General features: G+C 43.5%; 1 protein-coding gene across 8 annotated transcripts in view; it reads right to left on the minus strand.

Moving 5' to 3' along the window:
• The window catches only part of CPNE2 (copine 2), a 223,973-nt gene that overhangs the window by 47,868 nt on the left and 149,828 nt on the right, over positions 1–26,277 (minus strand). For 6 of the 8 annotated variants that reach the window (XM_058155646.1, XM_058155645.1, XM_058155642.1 and 3 more), the window contains one exon: positions 9,305–9,391. The exons of the other annotated variants lie outside the window; for them this stretch is intronic. In XM_058155646.1, coding sequence (XP_058011629.1) covers positions 9,305–9,391 — 87 coding nt within the window. The remainder of the gene's footprint in view (positions 1–9,304; positions 9,392–26,277) is intronic. 8 annotated transcript variants of the gene reach the window in all.

Consider the following 26,277-nt stretch of genomic DNA (forward strand, 5'->3'; position numbering starts at 1 on the left):
AACTTAACAACTGCAGTGATTGATGTAACACCGGTGGCAAGAAAGGTCATAAAAGGGGCAAAACTCACAACTGTCTTGCTTAGCAATGGAAATTTTGGACTCAGTTGTGGTCGTTAAGTCAAGGACTAGCTGTAGTCTTCAAAGCAGCAGTCGAGAGGGACTAGAACCTTGGCCCATTTGCCAAACTCTTGGCTGGCCTTGGAGCTGAGGCTGGATCAGAGCCTGGTGGGGCAGCAAATCTGACTCCTCCAATTTGGTGGAATGACAGGTTAATTAGGCCTCGTGTTTGTCTTCATCCTGGCTTGTCAGAGTTTGGCATTTTAAAAAAATGATTGCATTTGTCCCTGAGTTGAGACCCTGCCCTTCTGCTGATTAGATGCCATTCCAGCAATCTTGGTATTATGTCAGTAATTATGATTTTAATGCAAATCTGAAAGCAGTTTAGCCGTTCTAATCCATCAAACTGAAAAGCAAAGGTCTTCGGGAGTCTGAAGGAGTGAATCACTCAAGAGGGTTTATAATTTCAGAACCGGTGAAGATGTTAATTTATTGACTGCAGTGTTAAGTTAAGTAATAGAGTGCTTTGGGCATAATTTTCTGAGAAGAGGTTTATGCATGTGAAGGTTCTTCATTTGTACTAGATAATATGCCACTGAGGGTGCAAAAGGACTTTTACATTACAGCACACTGTGGCATATATACACTTTTACCAATATCTATCTCACCTCTACCTTCCCTTATGCTCGGGCATTTTAAAAATACTTTAGTTCTGAGACCATAAATATAGGTAGCCCATCTGTCTTGTTTAGCTTAGTCCTCTACCTATGTCCGGTCAGTTAAAAAGTGGTTGAAATCACAAACTAGTTTCAAAGTATTAGTAGCACTTTATAAAGCCTTCGTAAGGCGAAACCTGGGATACTGCATCCAGTTTTGGTCACCACAATACAAAAAAGATGTTAAGACTTTGGAAAAAGTGCAGAAAAGAGAAACAAAGATGATTAAAAGCCTAGAGACTAAAACACACAAAGAACGATTGCAGGATTTGGGTTTGGTTAGTCTAGAGAAAAGAAGGACTGGGGTGACATGATAGCAGTATTCCAGTATTTGAGGGGCTGCCACAAAGAAGAGGGAGTCAAATTATTCTCCAAAGCTCCAGAAGGCAAGACAAGAAACAATGGATGGAAACTAATCACAGAGAGAAGCAACCTGGAATTAAGGAGAAACTTCATAATAGTGAGGACAATTAACCAGTGGAACAGCTTGCCACCAGAAATCATGGGCACTCTATCACTGGATGTTTTTAAGAAGACACTGGACAGTCACCTGTCTGAAATGGTATAGATTCTGCTGTTTGAGCAGGGGGCTGGACTAGAAGACCTCCAAGGTCTCTTCCAGCTCTATTCTGATTGATTGAAAGTTCTGAAGAGTGTCCATCCACCCTCATAGTCACATAATCACATTTTGGGCATTTTGCAACAGCATTTACAGCCATTTGCAGTGCCCCACAATCATATGACTATGATTTACAACGTTTTGCTGGCTCACTTAGCAACTGCAGCATTTGTTTAATGACTGTGGCATTCTTTAAAGACTGCTGCAAAAAATCAGGTAAGGTCCAGGCTTCGTTTTGGTGAAAAATCAAGGACTACTTGTATTTGAAGTCATCCATAAAACAGGACAAAATTACAAATTCCACAGCTTTCCCCCATTCTACCCTATACCCTCCCATATTCTCCATTTAAACATGTCATTCAGAGAAGAATACAAGGATGTCTTTTGCAGCATTTCTGGAGGGAAAGAGCAGGCCAGATTGTCTTAGGATAAAGTCATCAGAGCTTGAAGTGATGAGAAGAAAGAACAACATTCAGTTCTCATCTGATTTTCAACTGTAACCTATTTTTTCAGATTAGATTAACGGAGTTGGAAGGAACCTTGTATGTCCTGTTGTGACCCAGGCCCCCTGACTCGGACTCCTGGAGGAGGAGGATTTAGAGAGTGAGGAGAAGGAGCTGGCAAGGCCTGCTTCCCCTGGGCCTTCCTCCTCCCTGGTGAGTGACTCTTGCTTTATCTGTAATTTTCTAGTTACCTCAATAACAGACCGTTTCAGAGATTTTGGCAGGTGCGTTGGGAGACGTGGCCAGAACATTTCTGTGCCAAAAGGAATCCAGCCTAGTGTAAATAAACTATTGGCAGAAGGCCTTTGACTGACTTTTTTTTATTGAAAAAGTTTTTTTCCCCTTTCCCCCTCCCCACTTTCCCCCTCCCCCCTCCCTTCCCAAACCCCCCTCTCCCCCCCGATTTCCAAACACAAGGTATAGTAAAAATAAAGCAAACATATACTAAAAAAATTTCCTTCCTAACTAAATTATAATTCTTCAATTCTCATCAATTCCTAACTTCCCCCAAAACAATCAAAAATAATACATCCTAATCATTCAAAGGCAGTCTGATAACTCTTAGTCTGATATCTGTTTTGAATATAGTCAATCCATTTTTTCCATTCACTTAAATATCTTTCTTACGTATTGTCTTTCAAAAAGGCTGAGATTTTTGCCATCTCAGCCAAATTGGCAACTTTCAATATCCATTCTCCTATTGTAGGTACTTCTTTTTTCTTCCAATACTGTCCTATTAGTAATCTTGCCACTGTTATTAAATTTAAAATCAACTTAGTCTCAATTACTGTACATTCCGTGATAATTCCCAGCAAAAAAACTTGCGGCAGGAACTTTATCTTCTTTTTCAGAACATTTTGTAGAATCCACCAAATTCTTATCCAAAAAGCCTTAATATTTTTACTAGTCCACAAAATATGAAAATTTGTAGCGTCATCACAATTACATCTCCAACATTTTGCTTGCATATCTGGATATATACACGATAATTTCTTAGGATCTAAATGCCATCTGTAAAACATTTTATAAAAATTTTCCCTTAAATTCTGTGCCTGTGTAAATTTAACATTTCTAACCCAAATTTTTTCCCAAGTTTCCAATAATATTGGCTCCTGAAAATTTTGTGCCCACTTTATCATACAGTCCTTTACCAAATCCTTTTCAGAGTCTATTTCAAGTAACACATTATACAATCTCTTTATACGTTCCTGAGATTGATTTCGAATTTGCTTTACCAAATTTTCCTCATTCTGGACTATACCAATTTTCTGATCTTCCTTCCATCTAGCACGTAATTGCCCATATTGGAACCAAGTATAATTTTTCCCTTCTTCTTTTAATACGTGCAAAGATTTTAATTGCAAACTACCGCTTTCAGTATACAAAAGATCTTTATATGTAGTCATTTCCTGAGTCTGTTCTAAATTTATATTTTCTATTGTATGTCTAGGACTTTGACTGACTTTTTGTTGGGAGTATTGGGGGGGGGGGAACAGAACATTTTGTCCAACACCCCGACTAAACCATCTTCCACCAAAGATGGACCAGCAGCAGGTACAGCAGCAGTTGCAGCAGCTACAAGCGGCTAATCAACAGCTACAGCAGCAAGTGGCTCACTTAGCAGGCCAACATGCTGCCGGGAATGTGCCTGCAGTCCCCCCCACATCCTCCCACTCCTCCTCCTCGTTGCAAGTGCCCGATAACCATGCTGGATAAGTTTTCTGGGTAGCCTGAGATGTTCCTGACCTTCTTTGGACAGTCCCAGCTCTAAATGGCTATGCAGCCGGAGGATTTCCCAGACGATCGGGCTAAGGTGGCCTTTGTGATTAACCTTCTTTCCGGCTCAGCTGCCCGATGGGCCACGCCCCTCTTGCTCCAGGACAGCCCACTGCTGGCAGACCACCAGCATTTTTGGCAGCACCTGCGCATCATGTACGAGGACCCCGTTCGGACTCTGATGGCAACCAGGCGCCTTAGGGAACTCCGTCAAGGAAAATGCCTCCTGCAGGAGTACATCGCCGAATTTCGTCTTTTGCGCCAGGACTCTGACTGGAATGACGCAGCACTGGTGGCCGCGTTCCAGGAGGGTCTCTCAAGAGGAGCTGCAGGACGAGCTGGCCCGGGTGGAGGCGCTGCGGACCCTTGACAACTTGGTGCCCCTTTGTCTCCGCCTTGATGCCCGTCTGCAACGGTGACCGTCCCGTCACACACCCCCGGGACCCGCCGTCGATGTCTGCACCTCTGCTTCCTGCGCCACCAGCGCCCTGGGTTGCCCCGTGTTTTTTAACCGCTGCGGAGGAGCCCATGGAGTTGGGAGCAGCCAGACCTCGCCTGAAAGCCCAGGAGTGGAACCGGAGGCGCCAAGGGGAATTGTGCCTGTACTGCGGGGAGCCCGGCCACTTTGCTGCTTCTTGCCCCAGAAAGCGAAGTGGGGCGCGCACGCCGGTCCCCGAATCACGGCATGACCAATCGGGAAACCAAGCAGGCCCGACCTCGGGGAAACCCTAGGTTGGGCACGTACCAAGCCCCCACTGGACATTGCAGAAGTACACTCTGGGCCCCCTCGGCATCTGATTCTGGACACACAGGTGTGGTTGGGGAACCGGTCGGATGGGCTCCAGGCGCATGCGTTGGTGGACTCAGGGGCCACAACAAACTTTATGGACCAGGCCTTTGTGACCCAGTTTGCGATCCCCGTGGTTCCGGTGGACCCTCCGATGTGGGTAGAGACAATTGATGCGCAAGAACTGGTGGCCGGCCCCATTGAATTCGCCACCCAGTCTTTGCACCTGGTCATTGGGGACCATGAGGAGGCGATCCAGTTTTATGTCACGGCGGACCTTCATTTTCCCTTGGTCCTTGGGTTGGCCTGGCTTCAGACCCACGATCCTCAAGTGGCCTGGTCGTGGAACGCCATCTCTTTCCCGAGTCTGCAGTGCGTCGACCACATCTGCCACACCTGTACCGGCCAGGATGTCTCCACCCCTGCCGTTTCCTTGCCTCCTGAGCTGACGGACTTCACCGACGTGTTCAGCGAGAAGGAGGTGGACAAATTACCCCCGCATCGGCCCTACGATTGCCCCGTGGACCTTCTGCCCAACACACCGCTGCCTGTGGGATGCCTATATTTCATGTCAGAGCCCGAGTTGGCCGCCTTCAGGGACTTCCTGGACAAAAACCTGGCCCAAGGGTTCATCCAGCCTTCGAAGTCCCCTCTCTCGGCCCCAATCCTCTTCGTGAAGAAGAAGACAGGGGACTTGCGGCTGTGCTGCAATTACTGCCAGCTAAACGCCATTACGGTGTGGAATCACTACCCCCTGCCACTCATCCCAGAGCTGCTGGAGAGGTTGCAGGAGGCCACGATCTTCACTAAGCTCGATCTCCAGGGGGCCTACAACCTGGTGCGGATGCAAGAGGGAGACGAATGGAAGACGGCATTCGGCACCCGATATGGACACTACGAATACACCGTCATGCCGTTCAGGTTGACCAACGCCCCCGCCGTCTTCCAGCACTTCCTGAACGACGTGTTACAAGACATGTTGGATTGGTTCGTGGTGATCTACCTGGTGACATCCTGATTTACTCCCGGTCCAGGTAAAGCCACCTTTGGCACGTCCGTCTGGTTCTGCAATGCTTGCGGGAGCACCAACTCAATGCGAAGCTGGAGAAATGCATCTTCTTCCGGACTTCCATAGAGTTCCTCAGGCATATCATCTCGCCCGAGGGTATAGCCATGGACCCGTGCAAAGTGGAGGCTTTTTGTAGCTGGGAAGCCCCTCGTCAGGTGAAGGATGTTCAGCACCTGCTGGGTTTCGCCAACTACTACCGGACCTTCATCCCAGGCTTCGCCACGCTGACGGCTCCACTTACCCAGCTCCTCAGGAAGAAGGTCCCGTTCCGGTGGGGTCCCCTGCAGCAAGAAGCATTCGCAGCCCTCAAGAAAGCCTTCGTCATGGAACCCGTCCTGAGGTATCCCAATGCACTCCGGCCTTTCATGGTGGAGACGGACGCGTCCAATGTGGCTCTTGGAGTGGTGCTGCTACAGGCTCCGGCGAATGGCGGCACTCATTTTCCCTGCGTTTACTACTCCCGGAAACTCAATCCTTCCGAGCACAACTAAACCATCTGGGGAAAGGAGTTGCTGGCTATCAAGGCTGCGTTCGAGGCTTGGCGACACTATCTGGAGTGGGCCTGACATCAGGTGGAGGTCTGAACGGACCATCGGAATCTCGAGCACCTCACCACGGCTCGGAAGTTGAACCAGCAGCAGTTCCAGTGGTCGTTGTTTTTTGCCCGGTTCAACTTCCGCATGTCCTACATTCCCAGCGGTCACAACCAGAGGGCGGACGCCCTGTCCCGCAAGCCGGAGTACCTCTGCGCCAAGGATCCCCTTCCTCCATGGACGGTGCTGCCAGCAGAAGCCTTGGCTGCAGCACGGGAACCGGTGGACTTGCGGGTCTGGGTGCGAGAGGCGCAGCGCCAGGATGCCTGGTCGCAGCAAAGGAGAGCGGAGGTGGGCCCCACGTCTCCTTGGACCTTGGAGGAGGACTTACTCAAGTTTCAGGGGCGATTGTACATGCCCACAGGACCACTCTGAGCCCTCGTCATGACCCAGTGCCACGACAACCCTGCAGCGGGACATTTTGGGTTCTTCAAGACCCTCCACCTGGTGACACGGACCTTTTGGTGGCCCCGAGCGCGGCATGATGTACATGCCTACGTGACATCCTGCGTACTGTGCCGGCAAGCCAAGGCCGCTATGGGGGGCCCTCCCGGGCTCCTCCAGCCCTTGCCGACACCCGACAGACCCTGGAGTGCAATCTCCATGGACTTCCTGACGGACCTGCTGCTGTCCTCTGGGTTCACCACGGTACTGGTGGTGGTGAACATGCTCACCAAGATGGCACACTTCATCCCGTGCCGCGGGCTGCCCACAGCCACCAAGACGGCCCGTCTCTTCCTGCAGCACGTCTTCCACCTCCATGGTCTGCCAGACAGGTTGGTTTCAGACCGCGGAGTTCAGTTCACGGCTCGCTTCTGGAAGAGCCTGATGGCTGCGTTGGAGCTGCAGGTGTGTCTGTTGTCATCACACCATCTGCAGGCCGACCAGGGTGCAGAGAAGATCATCGGCATCCTGGAGCAGTATCTCCGTTGCTTTGTCAACCAGCAGCAGGACAACTGGGCCAATTACCTGTCCCTGGCGGAGTTTGCCTTTAACAACTCCCAGCACACCTCCACCCAGATGACCCCGTTCTTTGCCAACGTGGGGTACCATCTGCGGCTCTTCCCTCTAGCAACACCAGACTCTCCTGTTCCCGAAACACAGACATTCCTGACAGAATTGCACGCAGTCCAACAGTTGGTACGTTGGCAGCTGGATCGGGCGAAGGAGGACTACAAACAGTCTGCCGACCGCTCCCAACAGGCGACGCCCCCGCTGGGGGTCGGAGACTGGGTGTGGCTCTCTACCAAACACCTCCCGTCTGACCGCCCGGTAAAGAAGTTGGACCACCGATTCATCAGCCCGTTCCCCGTCAAGGCGGTCATCAACCCGGTAGTCTATCGGCTGACCCTGCCGCGATTCATGTGGCTCTACCCCGTATTTCACCGGTTCCTTCTGGTCCCTGAGGCCACACCAAGTCCCCTTTGGTGCCCAGCGGCACCCGTCACCGTCACCGAGGATAGGTCGGAGGAATACGAAGTCCACAGCATACAAGACTCCCACTGGCTGAAGGGGCATTTCCAATATTTGATCACGTGGAAGGGATACGGGACTGGGTAGATGCCTCCGACGTTCATGCCCCTGACCGGGTGCAGGCCTTCCATGAGCAGAACCCAGCCTGACTGCATCCCGACCATCAGCCCCGGGGGAAGGGCCCTGCGGTGAGGGATAGTGTTGTGATCCAGGCTCCTGGACTCGGACTCCTGGAGGAGGATGATTCAGAGACTGAGGAGGAGGAGCTGGCAAGGCCTGCTTCCCCCAGGCCTTCTTCTGATTTGGCAACGCCCCAAGACCAATCTTGGCTCGATGCGAGACTGCGAAGACGTGACCAGCGCACGCAGCAGAGGAAACATTGGGGCAGGCCCAGGGAATGATGAGTCACAGAGGGGATAAAAGCAGGAGGAGGAGCTTCTTGGCTTTTTGTGTTGGACAAAACTGCAAATTTGCACGGGCAATCTGTTTCATGGATGAAAGAATCTCTTTGTGAGTGACTCTTGCTTTATCTGTAATTTTCTAGTTATCTCGATAACAGACCGTTTCAGAGATTTTGGCAGGCGCGTGGGGAGATGTGGCCAGAACATTTCTGTGCCAAAAGGAATCCAGCCTAGTGTAAATAAACTGTTGGCAGAAGGCCTCTGACTGATTTTTTGTTGGGAGTGTTGTGGGGGGAAACAGAACACCTCCATTCAAGCAGGAGATTCTACACCATTTCTGACAAATGGCAGTTTCATCTCTTCTTGAAAGCCTCCAGTGATGAAGCTCCCACAACTTCTGAAGGCAACTTCTGTTCCATTGGTTGATTGTTCTCTGTCAGTAAATTTCTCCTCATTTCTAGGTTGAATCTCTCCTTGATCAGTTTCCATCCATTATTCCTTTTCTGGCCTTCAGATGCTTTGGAAAATAGCTTGACCTCCTTCTCTCTGTGGCAGCTCTTCAGATATTAGAATGCTGCTATCCTGTCTCCCCTGGTCCTTCTCTTCACTAGACTAGCCAGGTCCAATTCCTGCAACCGTTCTTCATATGTTTTAGCCTCCAGTCCCTTAATTACCCTGATTGCTCTTCTCTGCACTCTTTCAAGAGTCTCAACATCTTTTTATAGTGTGGTGACCCAAACTGGGTGCAGTATTCTAGGTGTTGTCTTACTTAGGCTTTACAGAGCTGTATTAGTACCTCACATGATCTTGATTGTATCCTTCTGTTAAAGCAATTTAGGATTGCATTGGCCAAACTGGCCTTCATTTTCCAAATTACAGCTAGATCTCTACTTACAACAGTTCATTTAGTGACCATTCAAAGTTAGAACAGCACTGAAACAAGTTACTTATGACCATGTTTCACACTTACAACCATTGCACCATTCCCAATGGTCATGTGATCAAAATTCAGATGCTTGGCAACTGACTCATATTTATGTCGGTTGTAGTGCCCAAGTGATCCCTTTTACGACCTTCCAACAAGCAAAGTCAAGCCAGGTTTGCTTAACAACCATGCTACTAATTTAACAAGCATAGGGAGTCATTTCACAACTGTGGCAAGAAAAGTCCTAAAATGGGGCAAAATTCACTTTGCAAATGTCTCGCTTAGCAACAGAAATTTTGGGCTCAAATGTGATCGAGGACTGCCTGTACATATTTCTAAAAAAACCCAAACAAAATCATTGATCCTTCTGAGAAGCGGAACTTACTTTGCAGGACTTGACGATGATGATGCCCGAATTTTTGTAGCTCCTTTTCTTCTTCTGTTTCTTAGGATTGATGCATTCAAACTCTACCTGCGTATTATTTTTTTTACAAAGAAAGGAAGACCATGGTAAATGGAGCAATCTTGATTTTTCTTTTTCTTTTTTTAATACAGAAAAAAAGTTGTCCTGTATTTACTGGGAAAGCTGAGATTTACATTTTCAAAACATTTTAGGTGTAACCAAGTTGGTGAAGAATGGTTTAAACCAGTTGTTCTCAACGGTAGCTACTTTAAGACATGTGGACTTCAATTCCCAGAATTCCCAAGCTGGCTAGGGAGTTCTGGGAGTTGAAGTCCACATGTCTTGAGAAACACTGGCAAACTACAGATATTACAAACATGGACTCAAAAGATAACTGTATTCCCCAGTTCCCCCGCCACAATCCCAACATGTATGGGGCAAAATTTCCAATCTTTTGGAGGGAAACTGGGATATTAAGAATTAAAAATGTGTGAAGCCTGGGCTCTGAAGGTATAGGTATTCCTGCCTTACTGACTCAACCACTGTTAAAAAACACAACTTTCTGACCAATCCTTCCACTTATGACCATCTCAGGATCACATGACTATCATTTTTGCACTTCACAGCTGTCTTCTGACAAGTCAATGATGAAGCTAGCAGAAAGTTGTCAGTTGTATTCATGTGACATCTCACTTAATGATCATGCTGATTTGCTTAATGATGGAAGAACATGAGGTCATAAGGCCAGGACATGATGTTTTGCTTAGTGACCAGGTACTTAGCGATAGAGTTGCTGGTCCCAATTTGGTTGGTTGCTAAGCAAAGACTACCTATATAAGAGGCAACAGATCTGGAATCCTGGCTCCACCTACTCTAGTGATGTCACAATCACAGGCCACACCCCTGCAATTCTTGCACCCAAAAAAAAAAAAAAATTCAGCCTGGCTTCTGAGTCAAGTAAGACTGAAGGCTGAATCTGAACATGGCTTGATAGATAAGAACTGAATTAATAAACAATATTCAACTTATTTTATTAGAGGCTGAACTTTCACAGACAAGAAGATATTAGGGAAATTTATAATCCAGAGCATGGTCTAATCTTGCAAAATTTGCTTTTGTCCTAGGCTGGAGTTTCACCTTATGAAAATGTGGTGGGGAAAAAAATCTTGATTTACAATGGAATATAATAGAATAACAGAGTTGGAAGGGACATTGGAGGTCTTCTAGTCCAACCCCTGCTTAGGCAGGAACCCCTACACCACTTCAGACAAATGGTTATCCAACATCTTCTTAAAAACTTCCAGTGTTGGAGCATCCACAACTTCTAGAGGCAAGTTGTTCCACTAATTAATTGTTCTAACTGTCAGGAAATTTCTCCTTAGTTCTAGGTTGCTTTTCTCCTTGATTAGTTTCCACCTATTACATCTTGTTCTACCCTCAGGAGCTTTGGAAAATAGCTTGACTCCATCTTCTTCTTTTTTTTTTTATAAATAATTTTTATTTCCATTTTCAAAAATCATATTTATGTACAAATTATTATCCATCATTAATCATTAATTTTTATTTATTACTGATTCAGGCCTGCCCGATTGCCACTTCCTTTCTTCACAACCTCCCTCTCTATCCTCTACTACTTTCCCATCCATCCTCATCTCCTTCACTTTACTACTTCCTCTCCTCCTTCTCCACTCCTCCCTTCTTCCACCCTATCTAACCTTCTTATTCCCCTCCTCCTTCTCTACTCATTCCTACCTACTTTCTTCCCTCCTTCTACTCCTCTCTCCTTTTCTTCCTGAAGTGGCAGTCGAGCATCCCCAATATCATTTAAAAATTTTTAATTTCATATCTTCAAAAATTACTGTACATTAATAATCAATCCATGTATCATTTCCCCTTCCCCCCCTCCTCCCCTTCCCCCCAGACTTCCCAGAGCAAATACCGGGTATTATGACCAACAATCACAAACTAACGTATACAAAATATACATAACCTCCCACCTTTAAAAATTTAAAACTTTAGATCCCCTCACAATAAAAATAAAAAGATAGGAAAGAATAATAAAAAAAAGAAAAGAAGCAATACCAACTTCACATATTACTTCTTCTTACAGTCCATTTTTAAAATTAATCCATCTTCTCAAATTCAATTTTTTCCCCACTTGTATATTCCTTCAAATTTCATAAGTCCATTTCTCAAATTACTGTCCATCTTCTCGAACTCAAATTTTTATCACTTATATATTTCTTCAATTGCCATAACATTTAATGTCCGTTCTTCTTACAGTCCATTTTAAAAATTAGTCCATCTTCTAAAGTTCAATTTTTTTTTCAGCCACTTGTATATTCCTTCAAATTTCATAAGTCCATTTCTTAATTTACAATCCAGCTTCTCAAATTCAAATTTTCATCACTTATATATTTCTTCAATTGTCATAAGATTTAATATCCAATCTTCCAATACTACTCCATCAATCAAATATCATTTCAAATAAAATCTCTCAAATATATTATTCATCCACAATATAACAGTAAGCAGTTAAAATCATTACATCCACATTATCTAAATTCATAAATTTCACTTTCCATCCTTCACAATTGAATAATATCATCCCATAGATTTATACCATACGAATAGCAAATAACAAAAATCCTATAATTTATATCCTAAACAAATCAATTCCAAAAATTAACCATAATCATCATGTTCACATCTTAAACATTCCTCCCCTCTCCCATTCTATTTTCCATCATTTCCAAACCAATTAACTTAGCATCTAACAACAAAGGATTCCCACTCTTTAAAACATTAATATAAAAATGTCTCGCTTTCATAACTGAATTAAGAAAATACTTTCTGCCTCTAAAATTCACTGACAAACCCATTGGGACTTCCCATCTAAAATATATCTGATGTTTCTTAAACTCATCCACTAAAAAGCAAATTCTCTTCTCTTTCTTAACATTTTAGGAGGAATTTCCTTCATCATTTTATATCTTGTCCCAATATTTGAAATTTATTTTTATAAAAGGCTTGCAAAATTTCATACCTAACCTTTTAGTTGTAAAATAAATAACCACATCCTCGGTACTCTATTTTGTCTTGCCCACCAAGAATTAACACGATAAATTCTTTCAATATTAGTCTCAAAATCTTCGGCTCCACACCCTTTATCTGAGCAAAGGCTTGCGTAAAATCTCCTTTAAATTTTCCTTCCTATTTTGTTTCAACCCCTCATCCTTATAGCATATTCCATTAATCTATATTGTAATATTACTCTTTCTTCATCTGCCCTATCTACCTTTGCCTGTATGTCTTCCATCTTATTATCTAAATTCCAATTGTTTTGATTTTTTGAATTTCCTCTATTTTCCTTTGCAACTCTAAATTAGCTTTATTAATTTCTGCAAAATCATCCTCCATCTGAATACAAGAGCTCAATATTTGCGCAATTGCATCCTTTACCATTTTCATTTCCCTCTTCTGCTCTTCCACCACTTCCTTAAAATCCAATATCTCTTTCTCTATTTCATCAAATTTTTGATCTATTTCTAAAAAATGACTCTCCAAAAACTCCTGTAAACAATTTCTTAATTTCTTTTTAATTTCTTCTTTTAATTTTTGAATCTGAGCTGAAGAAATTTTAATTTTTTAATGACTTTTGGCACTATTTGCTTAAAAGCCATTTTTTTAAAAAAAAATATATAGCTTGATAATGGACCAAGAAGAAGAAAAAAAAAATTAAAAAAGAAAAATTCAAAAAACTTTTCTTCTAAATCACTATAATCCCAAAGAAGAAAAAATATAAATCATAAGATTCTTGTTTCTTCCATTTAATCATTCCTATATATCTTCTATTTCGACACTAGCTGTTAATAAGCATTTCTTTAACTTTTGTTTTCAATATACACATTCCACAAAACCGCCATTTGCTTTCTTCTCTCCTATCTTCGCAGCAAATATATCCTCAGGGGCTTGCAGTCTTCTTACAAACAAATGTTAAAACTCCAGTTTCTGCTCCGTCCATGTTACAGTCCATCATAAATCAACTCCAGCCGTGGAAATTGGACGCTTCGTTTGTCCGCCATAAAGGCAGAAGCCTCGCCCAGCCAGGAGCTTATCAGGCTATGGAAGGAGATCTCCCTGTAAGCCTTTGAAGCTTATCAGGGTGTCTCAACTTCGAACCTGAATGCTCATCTTTCCTTCTTTGCCCGAAGGAAAGAATTCCAAGCTGTCAGACCCAGATTTACAATGTCCTGACAGCTCTTACTGACTAGGGAGTTAGCAGCTAAATCATAGCTGCTCTCCACAAAGCGGAGCCATACCGGAAGTCGACCTTGACTCCATCTTCTTAGTGACAGCCCCTGAGATATTGGAAGACTATTATCAAATCTCCCATAGTCCTTCTTTTCATTAAACTAGACATATGTTTTAGCCTCCAGTCCCCTAATCATCTTTTTTGCTCTTCTCTGCACTCTTTCTAGAGTCTCAATATCTTCTTTACATTGTAGCGACCAAAATCTTTTCAATAATTACAATCTTGTCACAACAGAAGATGATAGGAGAGCAAAACCCACAAGGTCCAAGAAGTCCTCAGTCCACCGCAGTCTGGTTAAAATATTGACATGATGTAACTTCTGAATCTTGCTTCAGTTGCTCATGCAAATAATGCAATTTACAAAAATTCACCTCATCTGCATGTGAATATTGTGTTAAGTATTTCACATTGCACTTTAATAATGCCATGACAGGTGCTTCAGGCCATTTAGGTCATCTTAACTTCAAGACGGGCATGTCAGGCTCATAAAATCAATGAGACCAGTGATGAAATCCTCTGAAGTCTGCTACTGGTACTGTGAGTCTGCTACTGAAGTGTGCCCGCACAACGCTAAAAATTTTTGAACCCTTCCAAGTCTGCAAAGGTGAGTAGAACAGCGGGGGGGGGGGGGAATCCCCTGTGCCATGCGATTTAGATAGAATAGAATTGAATAGAATTTTTTATTGGCCAAGTGTGATTGGACACACAAGGAATTTGTCTTGGTGCATACGCTCTCAGCATACATAAAAGCATACATACATACATACATACATACATCAAGCATACATACATACGTTCATCAAGAATTCTAAGGTAAGATTGATGCCTATCAATCTGGATCGTGTGGAACCACTAGGACAGCGACAATTGGCTGCCCAGCGGTTCGTAAATCCCCCTTTTCGGGCGAAGAAGAGGAGGTGAGTGACAGGGGCAGAAGCAGAACTTCCCTAGAACCCCTGGAGGATACCAGTGGGTTCGAAGGGTTAAGCTCCCTCAGAACCCCGAAGCTCCAGATCCGAGGATTTTTTCCTGCTTTGGCGGACCTAATTACCGCGACCAATGCTGGGACCGATTTTGGCTTATAGAAGAATATACCGGACTGAATAGAAACGGGAGAACTTTAACTTTAAAAGCAAGTAATTAAAATCAATTCTCTGCTATTGTATTTTAAGTTTTGGAACTGACTTTGAAGTGAAAATGGTGGCTGGTCTTTAAAGAGCTAACGAACTGAAAACAAAAGTGTTAGAACTTTTACTGCTTGCTGTGTATTGCGGAGAAATTGCTGGAGACTTTTCAAAACATTGTAACAAGAGGGGAGAAGAGATATTGAGACTGGTTTTTTCCCTTTAAAAGACTTAGAAGATTTATAAGCAATATTAAGTTAAAGAGAAATTTTCTAGAAGATGGCAGCAAAATAATTAAAGACAACTGTAACAAAAACCTCAGGAATATCTACACCAGGAGTTTCTCCAGCACATACAGCAGACACAAAAACATTAAATTTGGAAGCAATACATGAAATGTCAGAAATGGAAACTCAGATGTTAGAAATCCAAATTGGAAATAAAGAAGTCAAGGAAGGTTTGGTGTCAGCTGTACAGGGTTTGGCATTAAATGTGATTTTATTGGAGGAGGAAGTAGAAGAAATAAAGAAATTTAATTCAAATTTGGAAAATAAGATGGAGGAAGCTCAAAGTAAAATGGACAAAGTAGATGATGAAATTGTTTTGGTATAATATAGAGCTATGGAATTTGCTTTAAGAATCCGCAGCCTAAAATAGAATAAACAAGAGAACTTAAAATAACTTTTTTCTGAGGTATTTGCAGAGATTTTGGCAGTTCGCCCAGCAGATGTGGCTTTTCATATTGATAAAATTTATCGTTTGAATTCCAGGATAGCAAGACAAAGAAATCTCCCGAGAGACATTGTTATTTACTTTACTACTAGAACAGTGAGAAATGAGATTTTACAAGCTTCCTTTAAAGGAGAAAAGATTCAAGCGGCTGGTCAAGAAATTTTAATACTAAAGGAAATTCCCCCAAAAATGTTGAGAGGCAGGAAGGAATTTGCTTTTTTGGTGAATGAACTTAAAAAACATCAGATTGAGTACAGATGGGATATTCCAACTGGTATAAAAGTTTATTATGAAGGGAAAGCACATCGTCTTAACACAGCTGGGAAAGCAAGAGAGTTTTATGCTTATGTGCTCAAAGCTGGAAGTTCACAATCCTCAGATGGTAGGAGAAAGGTAGGTGAAATTAAGGAAAGAGAAATGATAGTATTTATTTATTTATTTATTTATTTATTAATCGAACTTATATACCGCACCATCTCCCGTAGGACTCAGAGCGGTTCACAGGCATATTAAAACAGTACAATAAATAAACAATAAAACCCAATTAAAACTAGATAATATCATGGCCTGATCACTAAAAAATAAAAAACCTATAAAACCCCATTAAAATATGCTAAAACCTTTTATCTTAGGCTAGTCCTGCACGCTGAAACAATAAAGTCTTCAGTTCCCGTCTGAAGGTCCGGAGGTCGGGTAGTTGTCGTAATCCTGGAGGGAGCTCGTTCCACAGGGCTGGTGCCGCCACAGAGAAGGCCCTCCCCCTGGGGGCCGCCAACCTACATTGTTTGGTCGACGGCACCCTGAGGAGGCCCACTCTGTGGGAGCGCACAGGTCGTTGGGAGGCAATCGGCGGCAGAAGGCGGTCTCGAAGGTATCCCAGTCCTAAGCCATGGAGCGCTTTAAAGGTGGTCACCAAAACCTTGAATTGCACCCGAAAGACTACTGGTAGCCAGTGCAGGCCGCGCAGGATAGGTGTTATATGGGAGCAACGCGGTGCTCCCTCTATCACCCGCGCGGCCGCATTCTGGACTAACTGGAGCCTCCGGGTGCTCTTCAAGGGGAGCCCCATGTAGAGAGCATTGCAATAGTCCAGGCGGGAAGTGACGACGGCGTGAGTGACTGTGCGCAAGGCGTCACGGTCAAGGAAGGGGCGCAACTGGCGAATCAGATGGACCTGATAGAATGCTCCCCTGGCGACGGCTGTCAAATGGTTCTCTAAGGACAGCCGATCGTCCAGGAGAACGCCTAAGTTGCGCACTCCCTCCCTGGGGGTCAGTACTTCCTCCCCCACAGTCAGCGATGGTGTAAGCTGACTGTACCGGGACGCCAGTACCCACAGCCACTCTGTCTTGGAAGGGTTGAGTTGGAGCCTGTTCTTCCCCATCCAGACCCGCACGGCCTCAAGGCACCGGCCCATCACCTCGACAGCTTCGTTGGGGTGGTTCGGGGTGGAAATGTACAGCTGCGTATCATCAGCGTACAGATGATAATCCACCCCGAACCCATGGATAACCTCACCCAGCGGCTTCATGTAGATGTTGAACAGGAGAGGCGAGAGAACAGACCCCTGAGGCACCCCACAAGTGAGGCGCCTCAGGGCCAATCTCTGCCCCCCTGCCAACACCGTCTGCAAACGGTCAGAGAGATAGGAGAAGAACCACCGATAAACGGTGCCTCCCACCCCCAATCCCTCCAACCGTCGCAGCAGGATAGCATGGTCGATGGTATCAAAAGCCGCTGAGAGATCTAAAAGGACCAGGACAGAGGAACATCCCCTGTCCCGGGCTCTCCAGAGGTCATCCACCAACGCGACCAAAGCCGTCTCGGTGCTGTAACCGGGCCTGAAACCGGACTGGAACGGGTCCAGATAGACAGATTCCTCCAGGTGCTGAGGAAGCTGATATGCCACCACACTCTCAACAACCTTCGCTAAAAAGCGAAGGTTGGAGACTGGACGATAGTTCGCTAAAATAGCCGGGTCCAGGGAGGGCTTCTTAAGGAGGGGCCTCACCACCGCCTCTTTCAAAGCGGCAGGGAAAACACCCTCCAACAAAGAAGCGTTGGTAACTTCCTGGAGCCAGCCTCGTGTAACCTCCCGGGTGGCCAGCACCATCCAGGAGGGACACGGGTCCAATAAACATGTGGTGGAGTTCAGCCTACCCAACAACCTGTCCATGTCCTCAGGAGTCACAGGATCGAACTCAGCCCAGATAACATTCTCAAGACTCGTCTCCGCCATCCCACCTGAATCTATCCAATCAGTGTCCAAGCCATCCCGAATCTGAGCGATTTTATCAGACAGATATTGAACAAAATCCTCAGCACGTCCCTGTAAGGGGTCCTCCCGAGCCTCCTGCCTAAGCAGGGAGCGGGTCACCCTAAACAGGGTGGCTGGGCGATTATCTGCCGATGCGATGAGTGCGGAGAAATAGTTATGTTTCGCCACCCTGATCGCCACTAGATAGGTCTGAATATATGACCTCACTAGTGTTCGGTCTGGTTCGGAGCGGCTGGACCTCCAGGCGCTCTCTAGGCTTCTTTTCCGGCGCTTCATCTCTCTCAGCTCCTCGTTATACCAGGGAGCTGGTCGAGTTCGTCGCCGGGTCAGAAGCCGCAAAGGCACGACGCGGTCCAAGGCTCCAGAGGCCGCCTCATCCCAGGCGGCCACCAGCTCCTCAGCCGAGCCGTGGGCTAACTCCCTCAGAAATGGCCCAAGCTCCGTCAGAAACCTCTCAGGGTCCATCAGGCGCCTGGGACGGAACCATTGAACCGGTTCCGTCTCCCTGCGGTGAGGTGCAGCGGTCCGAAAGGCTAGCTGAAGGAGCAAATGATCAGACCATGACAAGGGTTGAGATATTAGTCCCCCTAACTCCAGATCATTTAGCCACTGACCCGAGACAAAAATCAGATCCAGTGTGTTACCCCCGACGTGGGTGGGGACCGTAACTACCTGGGTCAGGTCCAAGGCCGTCATGGAAGCCATGAACTCCCGAGCTGCCATCGACGAATCGCCCGCCGACGGCAAGTTGAAATCCCCCATGACCATAAGCCTGGGGGTCTCAACCGCCATCCCGGCTATCATCTCCAGCAGCTCGGGCAGGGCTGCCGTCACGTAGCAAGGAGCCAGGTACGTGATCAGCAAGCCCACCTGCACCCCCCGGCCCCACCTCACGAAGAAGGTTTCACAACCGTTTATCTGCGGGACAGTGACCTCCCTTGGAGCCAGACTCTCGTTAATAACAACCACTACTCCCCCACCCCTACCCTGGGCCCTCGGCTGATGAAATGCACGGAAACCCGGCGGGCACATTTCGGTGAGGGGAACCCCCCCCCTCTGTGCCTAGCCAGGTCTCCGTAATGCCCATTAGGTCCGCTCCCCCCTCTTGAATAAGATCGGATATGAGGGGGGCCTTATTCATGACGGACCTAGCATTACATAGCATCAGCCGAAGGTCCAGGTTCCGGGGGATATAACCACTCGGGACCTGAGTCAAGCCTAGGGGCCCGGAGTGCGGTATCGCTTTTAAACAGCGAGGGCGCACTCCCCGAACCTGATACGGGCCCCTGCTTCCGCCATACCTGCCCCTCCCTTGAACCGTGCAGATGGAAGTACCCATACATGGTCGAGCCTTAACCTCCTCCAAAACCTCCAATTTACAGACCTCCAGTTTACAGAGTTTATAGTGATGGAAGAAGATCTTTTACAAGTGCTGGATACCTCTAAGATGGGATCAGAGATCCCAAGAGAGCAAAGGTTGACAAGAGCGGCTGCCAAACGCAAGGAACAAGAAGCAAAGGCACAACAGGCTCAACTAGCAACTACTAAGACGGAAACAGTGGAAGGAGCAAGGCCCAAAGAAAAATATGATTTGTGGCTGGTACTTCAAAAGTTTCCGATTGCTGATAATGGCAATGAGATTTTTATCATGGAATGTCAATGGTTTAAATTCACCACAAAAGAGAAGAAAGATATTTCATTATTTGAAGCAATTTAAAAATGATATTGTATGTTTACAAGAAACGCATATTAGAATACTAGATCAGAAATATTTGATAAATTCAAGGTTGGGAACACATTTTGTTGCCTCTGCTACAGAAAAGAAGAACGGACTAGTTGTATATATAAGGAGTAATTTATCTGCAAAACTAATTGAGGCGGATAATCAAGGAAGATATATCGCTATTGAACTTTTACTGGAGAGGGGAAAAAGATACTTTTAATAGGAGTTTATACGCCAAACCAACAACAAGAGAAGTTTTTTAAGTTTTTACATAAAAGAATAATACTTTGGGATTATAAATCTCATATATTAATGGGTGATTGGAATGGAGTGATGGATATTAATTTTTCAAGTCGTGTCAAATTGCCAAAGGCCTTCTTTGATATGATGGAAGATTTAGAATTAAGGGATGTATGACAAGAACGTAATGAGGAAGACAGAGACTTTACTTTTTTTCCCGATAGACATCAATCACCAGGGCCTCTAGTGGCTCAGACTGCTAAGACAGTCTGTTATTGCAGCTGCTTGCAATTACTGCAGGTTCAAGTCCCACCAGGCCCAAGGTTGACTCAGCCTTCCATCCTTTATAAGGTAGGTAAAATGAGGACCCAGATTGTTGGGGGCAATAAGTTGACTTTGTATATAATATACAAATGGATGAAGACTATTGCTTGACATAGTGTAAGCCGCCCTGAGTCTTCGGAGAAGGGCGGGATATAAATGCAAATAAATAAATAAATAAATCATTTTCTAGGATTGATTTTGTTTTAACTACTAACGATCTGTTTTTCAGAGTGAAAAAGACTAAAATTTGTTCCAGAACTTTGTCTGATCATAGCCCAGTTTGGAATGAACTTGATCGGGAAAAGGAGGCCAAGAGGTTGTGGAGGATGAATGAGAATTTGTTTAAATATGAACAAAATGTAAATGAATGTAAAATTCAAATGAAAGAATTTTTCTCTTTGAATATGAATAAGGGGACACCTATAGAGATAGTTTGGGATGGAAGCAAGGCGTATATGACGGGAATCTTAATGCATATGAATGCTAAATATTGAAATAGATTGCAGAAAAAGAGAAAGGAATTAGAAGAGGAAATTAAAATGAAAGAGCAGTTATTGATATGTAATCCAGGAGATAGAAAATAAAAGAGTCAATAAATATATTAAGAGTTCAGTTTAATATGATGATGGCAGATCAAGTGGCAACTAATTTACAATATGCAAAGCACAATTTGTTTAATAATGCTAATAAGCCTGGAAGGTGGTTAGCATACTTATTAAGGAAGAAACAGAAGCAACGTATAATTGACAAAATAGAATATAGTTACCTCTATATTAGTATGTCAGCAAAAGTTGATTAAAAAGCTTTTTTAGAATTTTACACTAAGTTATATGCTAAAGATGTGATTAATGATAAAGATATAGATAGGTATTTACAAGACCAAGGTATTTGTGAAATTATAGTAGATCAAAGGGAAGAGTTGAACCAATTAATCACTTCAGAGGAAATACTGTTTGCAATTAAGCAAGCTAAAAGCGAATAAAGCACCAGGTTTAACAACTACTTATAAAAATTTACAAAATGAGATGATTGAACCACTCAAGGAATTATTCAATAGAATACAAATGGGAGGGGAAGTTCCTCCCTCATGGAGGACAGCTTGTATTCCATTAATATTCAAAGAAGACTGAGATGGCACTAAACCAGAGAATTATAGGCCAATATCGCTTTTAAATACTGATTATAAGATATTTGCTAAGATATTAGCGAATAGATTGATGCCATTGATGACTCAAATAATACATAACGATCAATCAGGATTTATCAAGGGGAGGCAGATGAGATATAATATGAGACAAATTGTAAATCTACTTGAGTATTTGGAAAGAAACAGCCAGGTCTCAGCAGCACTCTTTTTTCTGGATGCGGAAAAAGCTTTCGATAGATTGAATTGGCAGTTTTTATTTAAAGTAATAGAAAAAATGCAATTTGGAGAACCATTATTATTTATTTTAACTTTGGAAATATTATTGAACAATATACGTGGCTTAGACCGAATAAAAGGAATTAGAATTAAAAATCAAGATTATAAGTTAAGAGCGTTTGCAGATGACCTGGTTGTTACCTTATCTCAACCAATATATTCAGCTATATTTTTAAAGGAGACAATTGACCAGTATGGTAAGGTATCTGGGTTTAAAGTGAATCAACAGAAGACAAAAATTATAATTAAAAATATGAATAGACACCAAAAAGAAGAACTAGAAAGAACAACTGGATATGAAGTAGTTGAAAAGGTTAAATATTTAGGATATATTAGGATATATTACAGCATCGAATGTGAAATTATATAAAAATAATTATGAGGTATTGTGGCAGAAAGTAATTAAAGAAATGGAGAATTGGAAGAAGTTACAACTATCACTGTTGGGAAGAGTGGCAGCTATAAAAATGAATGTTTTGCCTAGATTTTTATTCTTGTTTCAAATGATACCAATATTGAAGAAAGATGCAAATTTACAGGAATGGCAAAAAGGGATTAGTAATTTTGTATGGAAGGGTAAAAAACCAAGAATAAAGCTAAAAATAATGCAAGATATTAGGGAAAGAGGGGGTTTAAAAATGCTTAACTTGAAATTGTATTATGAAGCAGTTGCCTTATCCTTTTTTTTATTATTATTTGCATTTATATCCTGCCCTTCTCCAAAGACTCAGGGCGGCTTACACTATGCCAAGTGTAAGTGTATGGTCTTCATCCATTTGTATATTATATACAAAGTCAACTTATTGCCCCCCAACAATCTGGGTCCTCATTTTACCTACCTTATAAAGGATGGAAGGCTGAGTCAATCTTGGGCCTGGTGGGACTTGAACCTGCAGTAATTGCAAGCAGCTGCTGTTAATAACAGACTGTCTTACCAGTCTGAGCCACCAGAGGCCCACCAGAGGCCCACCAAATTCAATTTCTGATTGGATTAATTTAACAGAGGAAAGGGTTTTGAATATAGAAGGTTATGGTTTGTTATATGGTTGGCATGCATATGTATTATATGATAAGAAAATTGATAAGACATTTAAGAATAATATAATTAGAAGTGACATTATACCCCGTATTCTGTTCTGGGAAGTCTCGGGGAGGGGGGAGGGGAAAGGAGGGGGGAAAGGGAAGACTACAAACTGATTGATTGCCAATGTACAGGAATAATTGAAGAACTAAATAAGTTGGAATGATGTAAAGTCAGGCCTGCCCAGCAATCACTCCAGAAGGGAAAGGGTAGGGAGAGAGGAGTAGAGAGAAGGAAGAAAGTAGGTAGGTAGGAAAGAAGGGAGGGGGAAGAAGGGATAAGAGGAGAAGAAGGAGGAGAAGTGAGAGGGTTAGAAAGGGTGGAGAGAAAAATAAAAAAAGAATTCTAAGGTATAACACTTAATGATAGTCATAGGGAACAAATAAGCAATCAGGAAACAATCAATATCAATATAAATTGTAAGGATACAAACAATAAAGTTACAGTCATACAGTCATAAGTGGAGGGAGATGGGTGATGGGAACGGTGAGAAGATTAATAGTAGTGCAGATTTAGTAAATAGTTTTACAGTGTTGAGGGAATTATTTGTTTAGCAGAGTGATGGTGTTCGGGGAAAAGATTGTTCTTGTGTCTAGTTGTTCTGGTGTGCGGTGCTCTATAGTGTTGTTTTGATGGAAGGGGTTGAAACAGTTTATCTCCAGGATGTGAGGAGGTCTGTAAATATTTTCACAGCCCTCTTTTTGACTTGTGCAGTATACAGGTCCTCAGTGGAAGGCAGGTTGGTAGCCATGGTTTTTTCTGCAGTTCTAATGATCCTCTGAAGTCTCTGTCTGTCTTGTTAGGTTGCAGAACCAAACCAGACAGTTATAGAGGTGCAGATGACAGACTAAATAATTCCTCTGTAGAACTGGATCAGCAGCTCCTTGGACAGTTTGAGCTTTCTGAGTTGGCGCAGAAAGAACATTCTTTGTTGTGCTTTTTTGATGACGTTTTTGATGTTAGCTGTCCCTTTTAGATCTTGCAATATGGTAGAACCTAGAAATTTGAAGGTCTCTATTGTTGATACTGTGTTGTCTAGTATTGTAAAAGGTGGTTAGTATGGAAGGGTTTCTCCTAAAGTCTACCACCATTTCTACGGTTTTGAGTGTGTTCAGTTCCAGATTGTTCTGGTCACACCACAAGGCTAGTTGTTCAACCTCCTATCTGTATGTGGATTCATCATTGTCTCGAATGAGACCGATCACTGTTGTGTCATCTGCAAACTTCAGTAATTTTAACAAATGGATTGTTAAAGATGCAGTCATTGGTATACAGAGAGAAGAGAAGTGGGGAGAGCACACAGTCTTGGGGGCCCCTGTACTAATTGTACAGGTACCTGATGTGATTCTGCGTAGCTTCACCTGCTGCTTTCTGTTTGTTCCACTTCCAAGTCCGTTCAGATATCTGTAGCTGGTTTAGTTTAGTTAGAAGAGTGTCTGGAATGATGGTATTGAATGCTGAACTAAAGTCTACAAAGAGGACTCTTGTCTTTGGAGATTCAAGATGTTGTAGGATATAGTGCAGAGCCATATTAACGGCGTCATTTGTTGATCTATTTGCTCGGTATGCAAATTGCAAGGGGTCAAACAGTGGATCTGTGATGGTTTTGAAGTGGGACAGCACTAGCCTTTCAAAGGTTTTCATGACTACAGATGTTAGAGCAACTAGTCTGTAGTCATCCAGTTCTTCGATGGTGGGCTTCTTCAGCACTGGGATGATAATAGAGTGTTTGAAGCAAGAAGGAACATAGCACATCTCTACTAATTTATTGAAGATATGGGTGAAGATGGGGGCTAATTGGTCAGCACAGACTTTTAAGCAACACTGTAAGCCGCCCTGAGTCTTCGGAGAAGGGCGGGGTATAAATGTAAACAAACAAAAAAAAGCAAGAAGGAGCTATCTTGTCTGGGCCTGGAGCTTTTCCTGGCTTTTGTCTGTGAAATAGGTCTTGCACTTCCTTTTCTGTGATCACTAGGGGTTGTGAACCCAATGGGATGGGGTCAGTTGTAGGAGGCTTGGCTGTTGTTGGTGTGTCTGAGATGGGGGTTGTGGGGATAGATGGCTGTAGTTTCCTTTCAAACATGCAGTAAAACATGTTCAGGTCATTTGCCAGTTGCTGATTTCCTTCAGCCTGGAAAGGAGGTTTGCCATAGCTAATGATATTTTTAAGAGTTTTCCACATTAAGAGTTTTGCTGGTTCATTTGTTGAGAACTGATTCTTGAGCTTTTTAGAGTAGCTTCTTTTTGTTTGTCTGATCTCCCTTGTTAATATATTTCTGGCCTGATTGTACAGCATTTTATCACCTTTTCCGTAGGCTTCCTCTTTGGAACAACGTAGCTGCTTATGTTTAGCTGTGAACCAAGGTTTATTGTTACTGCATATTTGCAAGTTCCTGGTGGGTACACATAGGTCTTCACAGAAGCTGACATATGATGTTACAGTCTCTGTGAGGTCATCTAAATCTGCAGAGGTACTTTCAAAAACATTCCAATCAGTGCAGTCAAGGCAGGCCTGTAGCTTTAACTTTGCCTCCTCCGTCCAGGTCTTCACTGATTTAATTGTTGGTTTTGTGATTTTAACTCTTTGCCTGTAAGCAGGTACAAGGTGAATCATGCAATAATCAGAGTGTCCCACAGCTGCTCGTGGTAAGGACCGATAAGCGTCTTTTAGTGTTGTGTAGCAATGGTCTAAAGTATTCTTGCCTCTAGAATTCTTGCCTTCAGCAATTGACATGCTGGAAGTATTTTGGTAGCTCTTTCCTTAAGTTTGCCTTGTTTAGATCTCCCAAAATAATGGCCAGTGAATCGAGGTACTTGGCTTCAGCCTCCATAATTTGGTCAGCTAGAGTTCATAATGCCTTGCTTACACAGGGTTGTGGTGGGACATAAACAACAATTAGAAGAAATGAGGAAAATTCATGAGGTGAATTGTATGGTTTGCAGTTGATAATTAATGTCTCTAAGTTTTTGTCACAGAATTTATATATTATAGTTATATCCTGAGACCAGCTGTTGTTGATATAAAAGCATAAGCCTCCTTCCTTCTTTTTACCAGATATTTCTGCAATTCTGTCTGATCATTGAATCTGAAACCCTGGGATATGCAGGCTGTTATCATCAATTGATTCATTTAACCAGGTTTCAGAGAAGCATAGGGCTGCTGAATTATAAAAGTCAGAATTGTATCTGTTTAAAAGGAGATTTAATTTTGTCCATTTTATTAGCAAGTGAGCATATGTTGGTTAGGAAAATTGAAGGCAGAGGAGTTTTATTTCTCCTATTCCTTAATCTGTTTAAAATCCCTGCCCTTTTACCTTTCTTTCTTCACTTCTTCCATTTGTTTTTTGGTGTTGGTTTTTTTTTTGGTAATCCATGGCTCCAGGGAAATTGCTTCTTCCTGTGTTAGAATTACAACAGTGTTGTAAAGTGGGGGGGGGAGGGGAGTGGGGGGGGAGATCACAAAAAGCTGCTCCTTAAAGAAATCCAGAGTGAGTCGCAGAGAATAATTAAAAATAAAGAAACCATTAGAGAGCTTTTCACCAAGGCAGCCTTCGGCGGCACCATCTTGGCATCCCTAGCTAGAAAGCGGGAAATCCAATGATTCTAGCTAATATAAATCGCATTGTACAGCTGATCGTCACCCAGCTGATTGTCGGCAATACTGGTTCGCCCAAATCGGTAGCATTTTTTACTACCAGTTCGGGAGAACCAGTCC

Source organism: Ahaetulla prasina, chromosome 12 (genome assembly GCF_028640845.1).
Source record: "Ahaetulla prasina isolate Xishuangbanna chromosome 12, ASM2864084v1, whole genome shotgun sequence".
NCBI classification, from domain to species: Eukaryota; Metazoa; Chordata; class Lepidosauria; order Squamata; family Colubridae; genus Ahaetulla; species Ahaetulla prasina.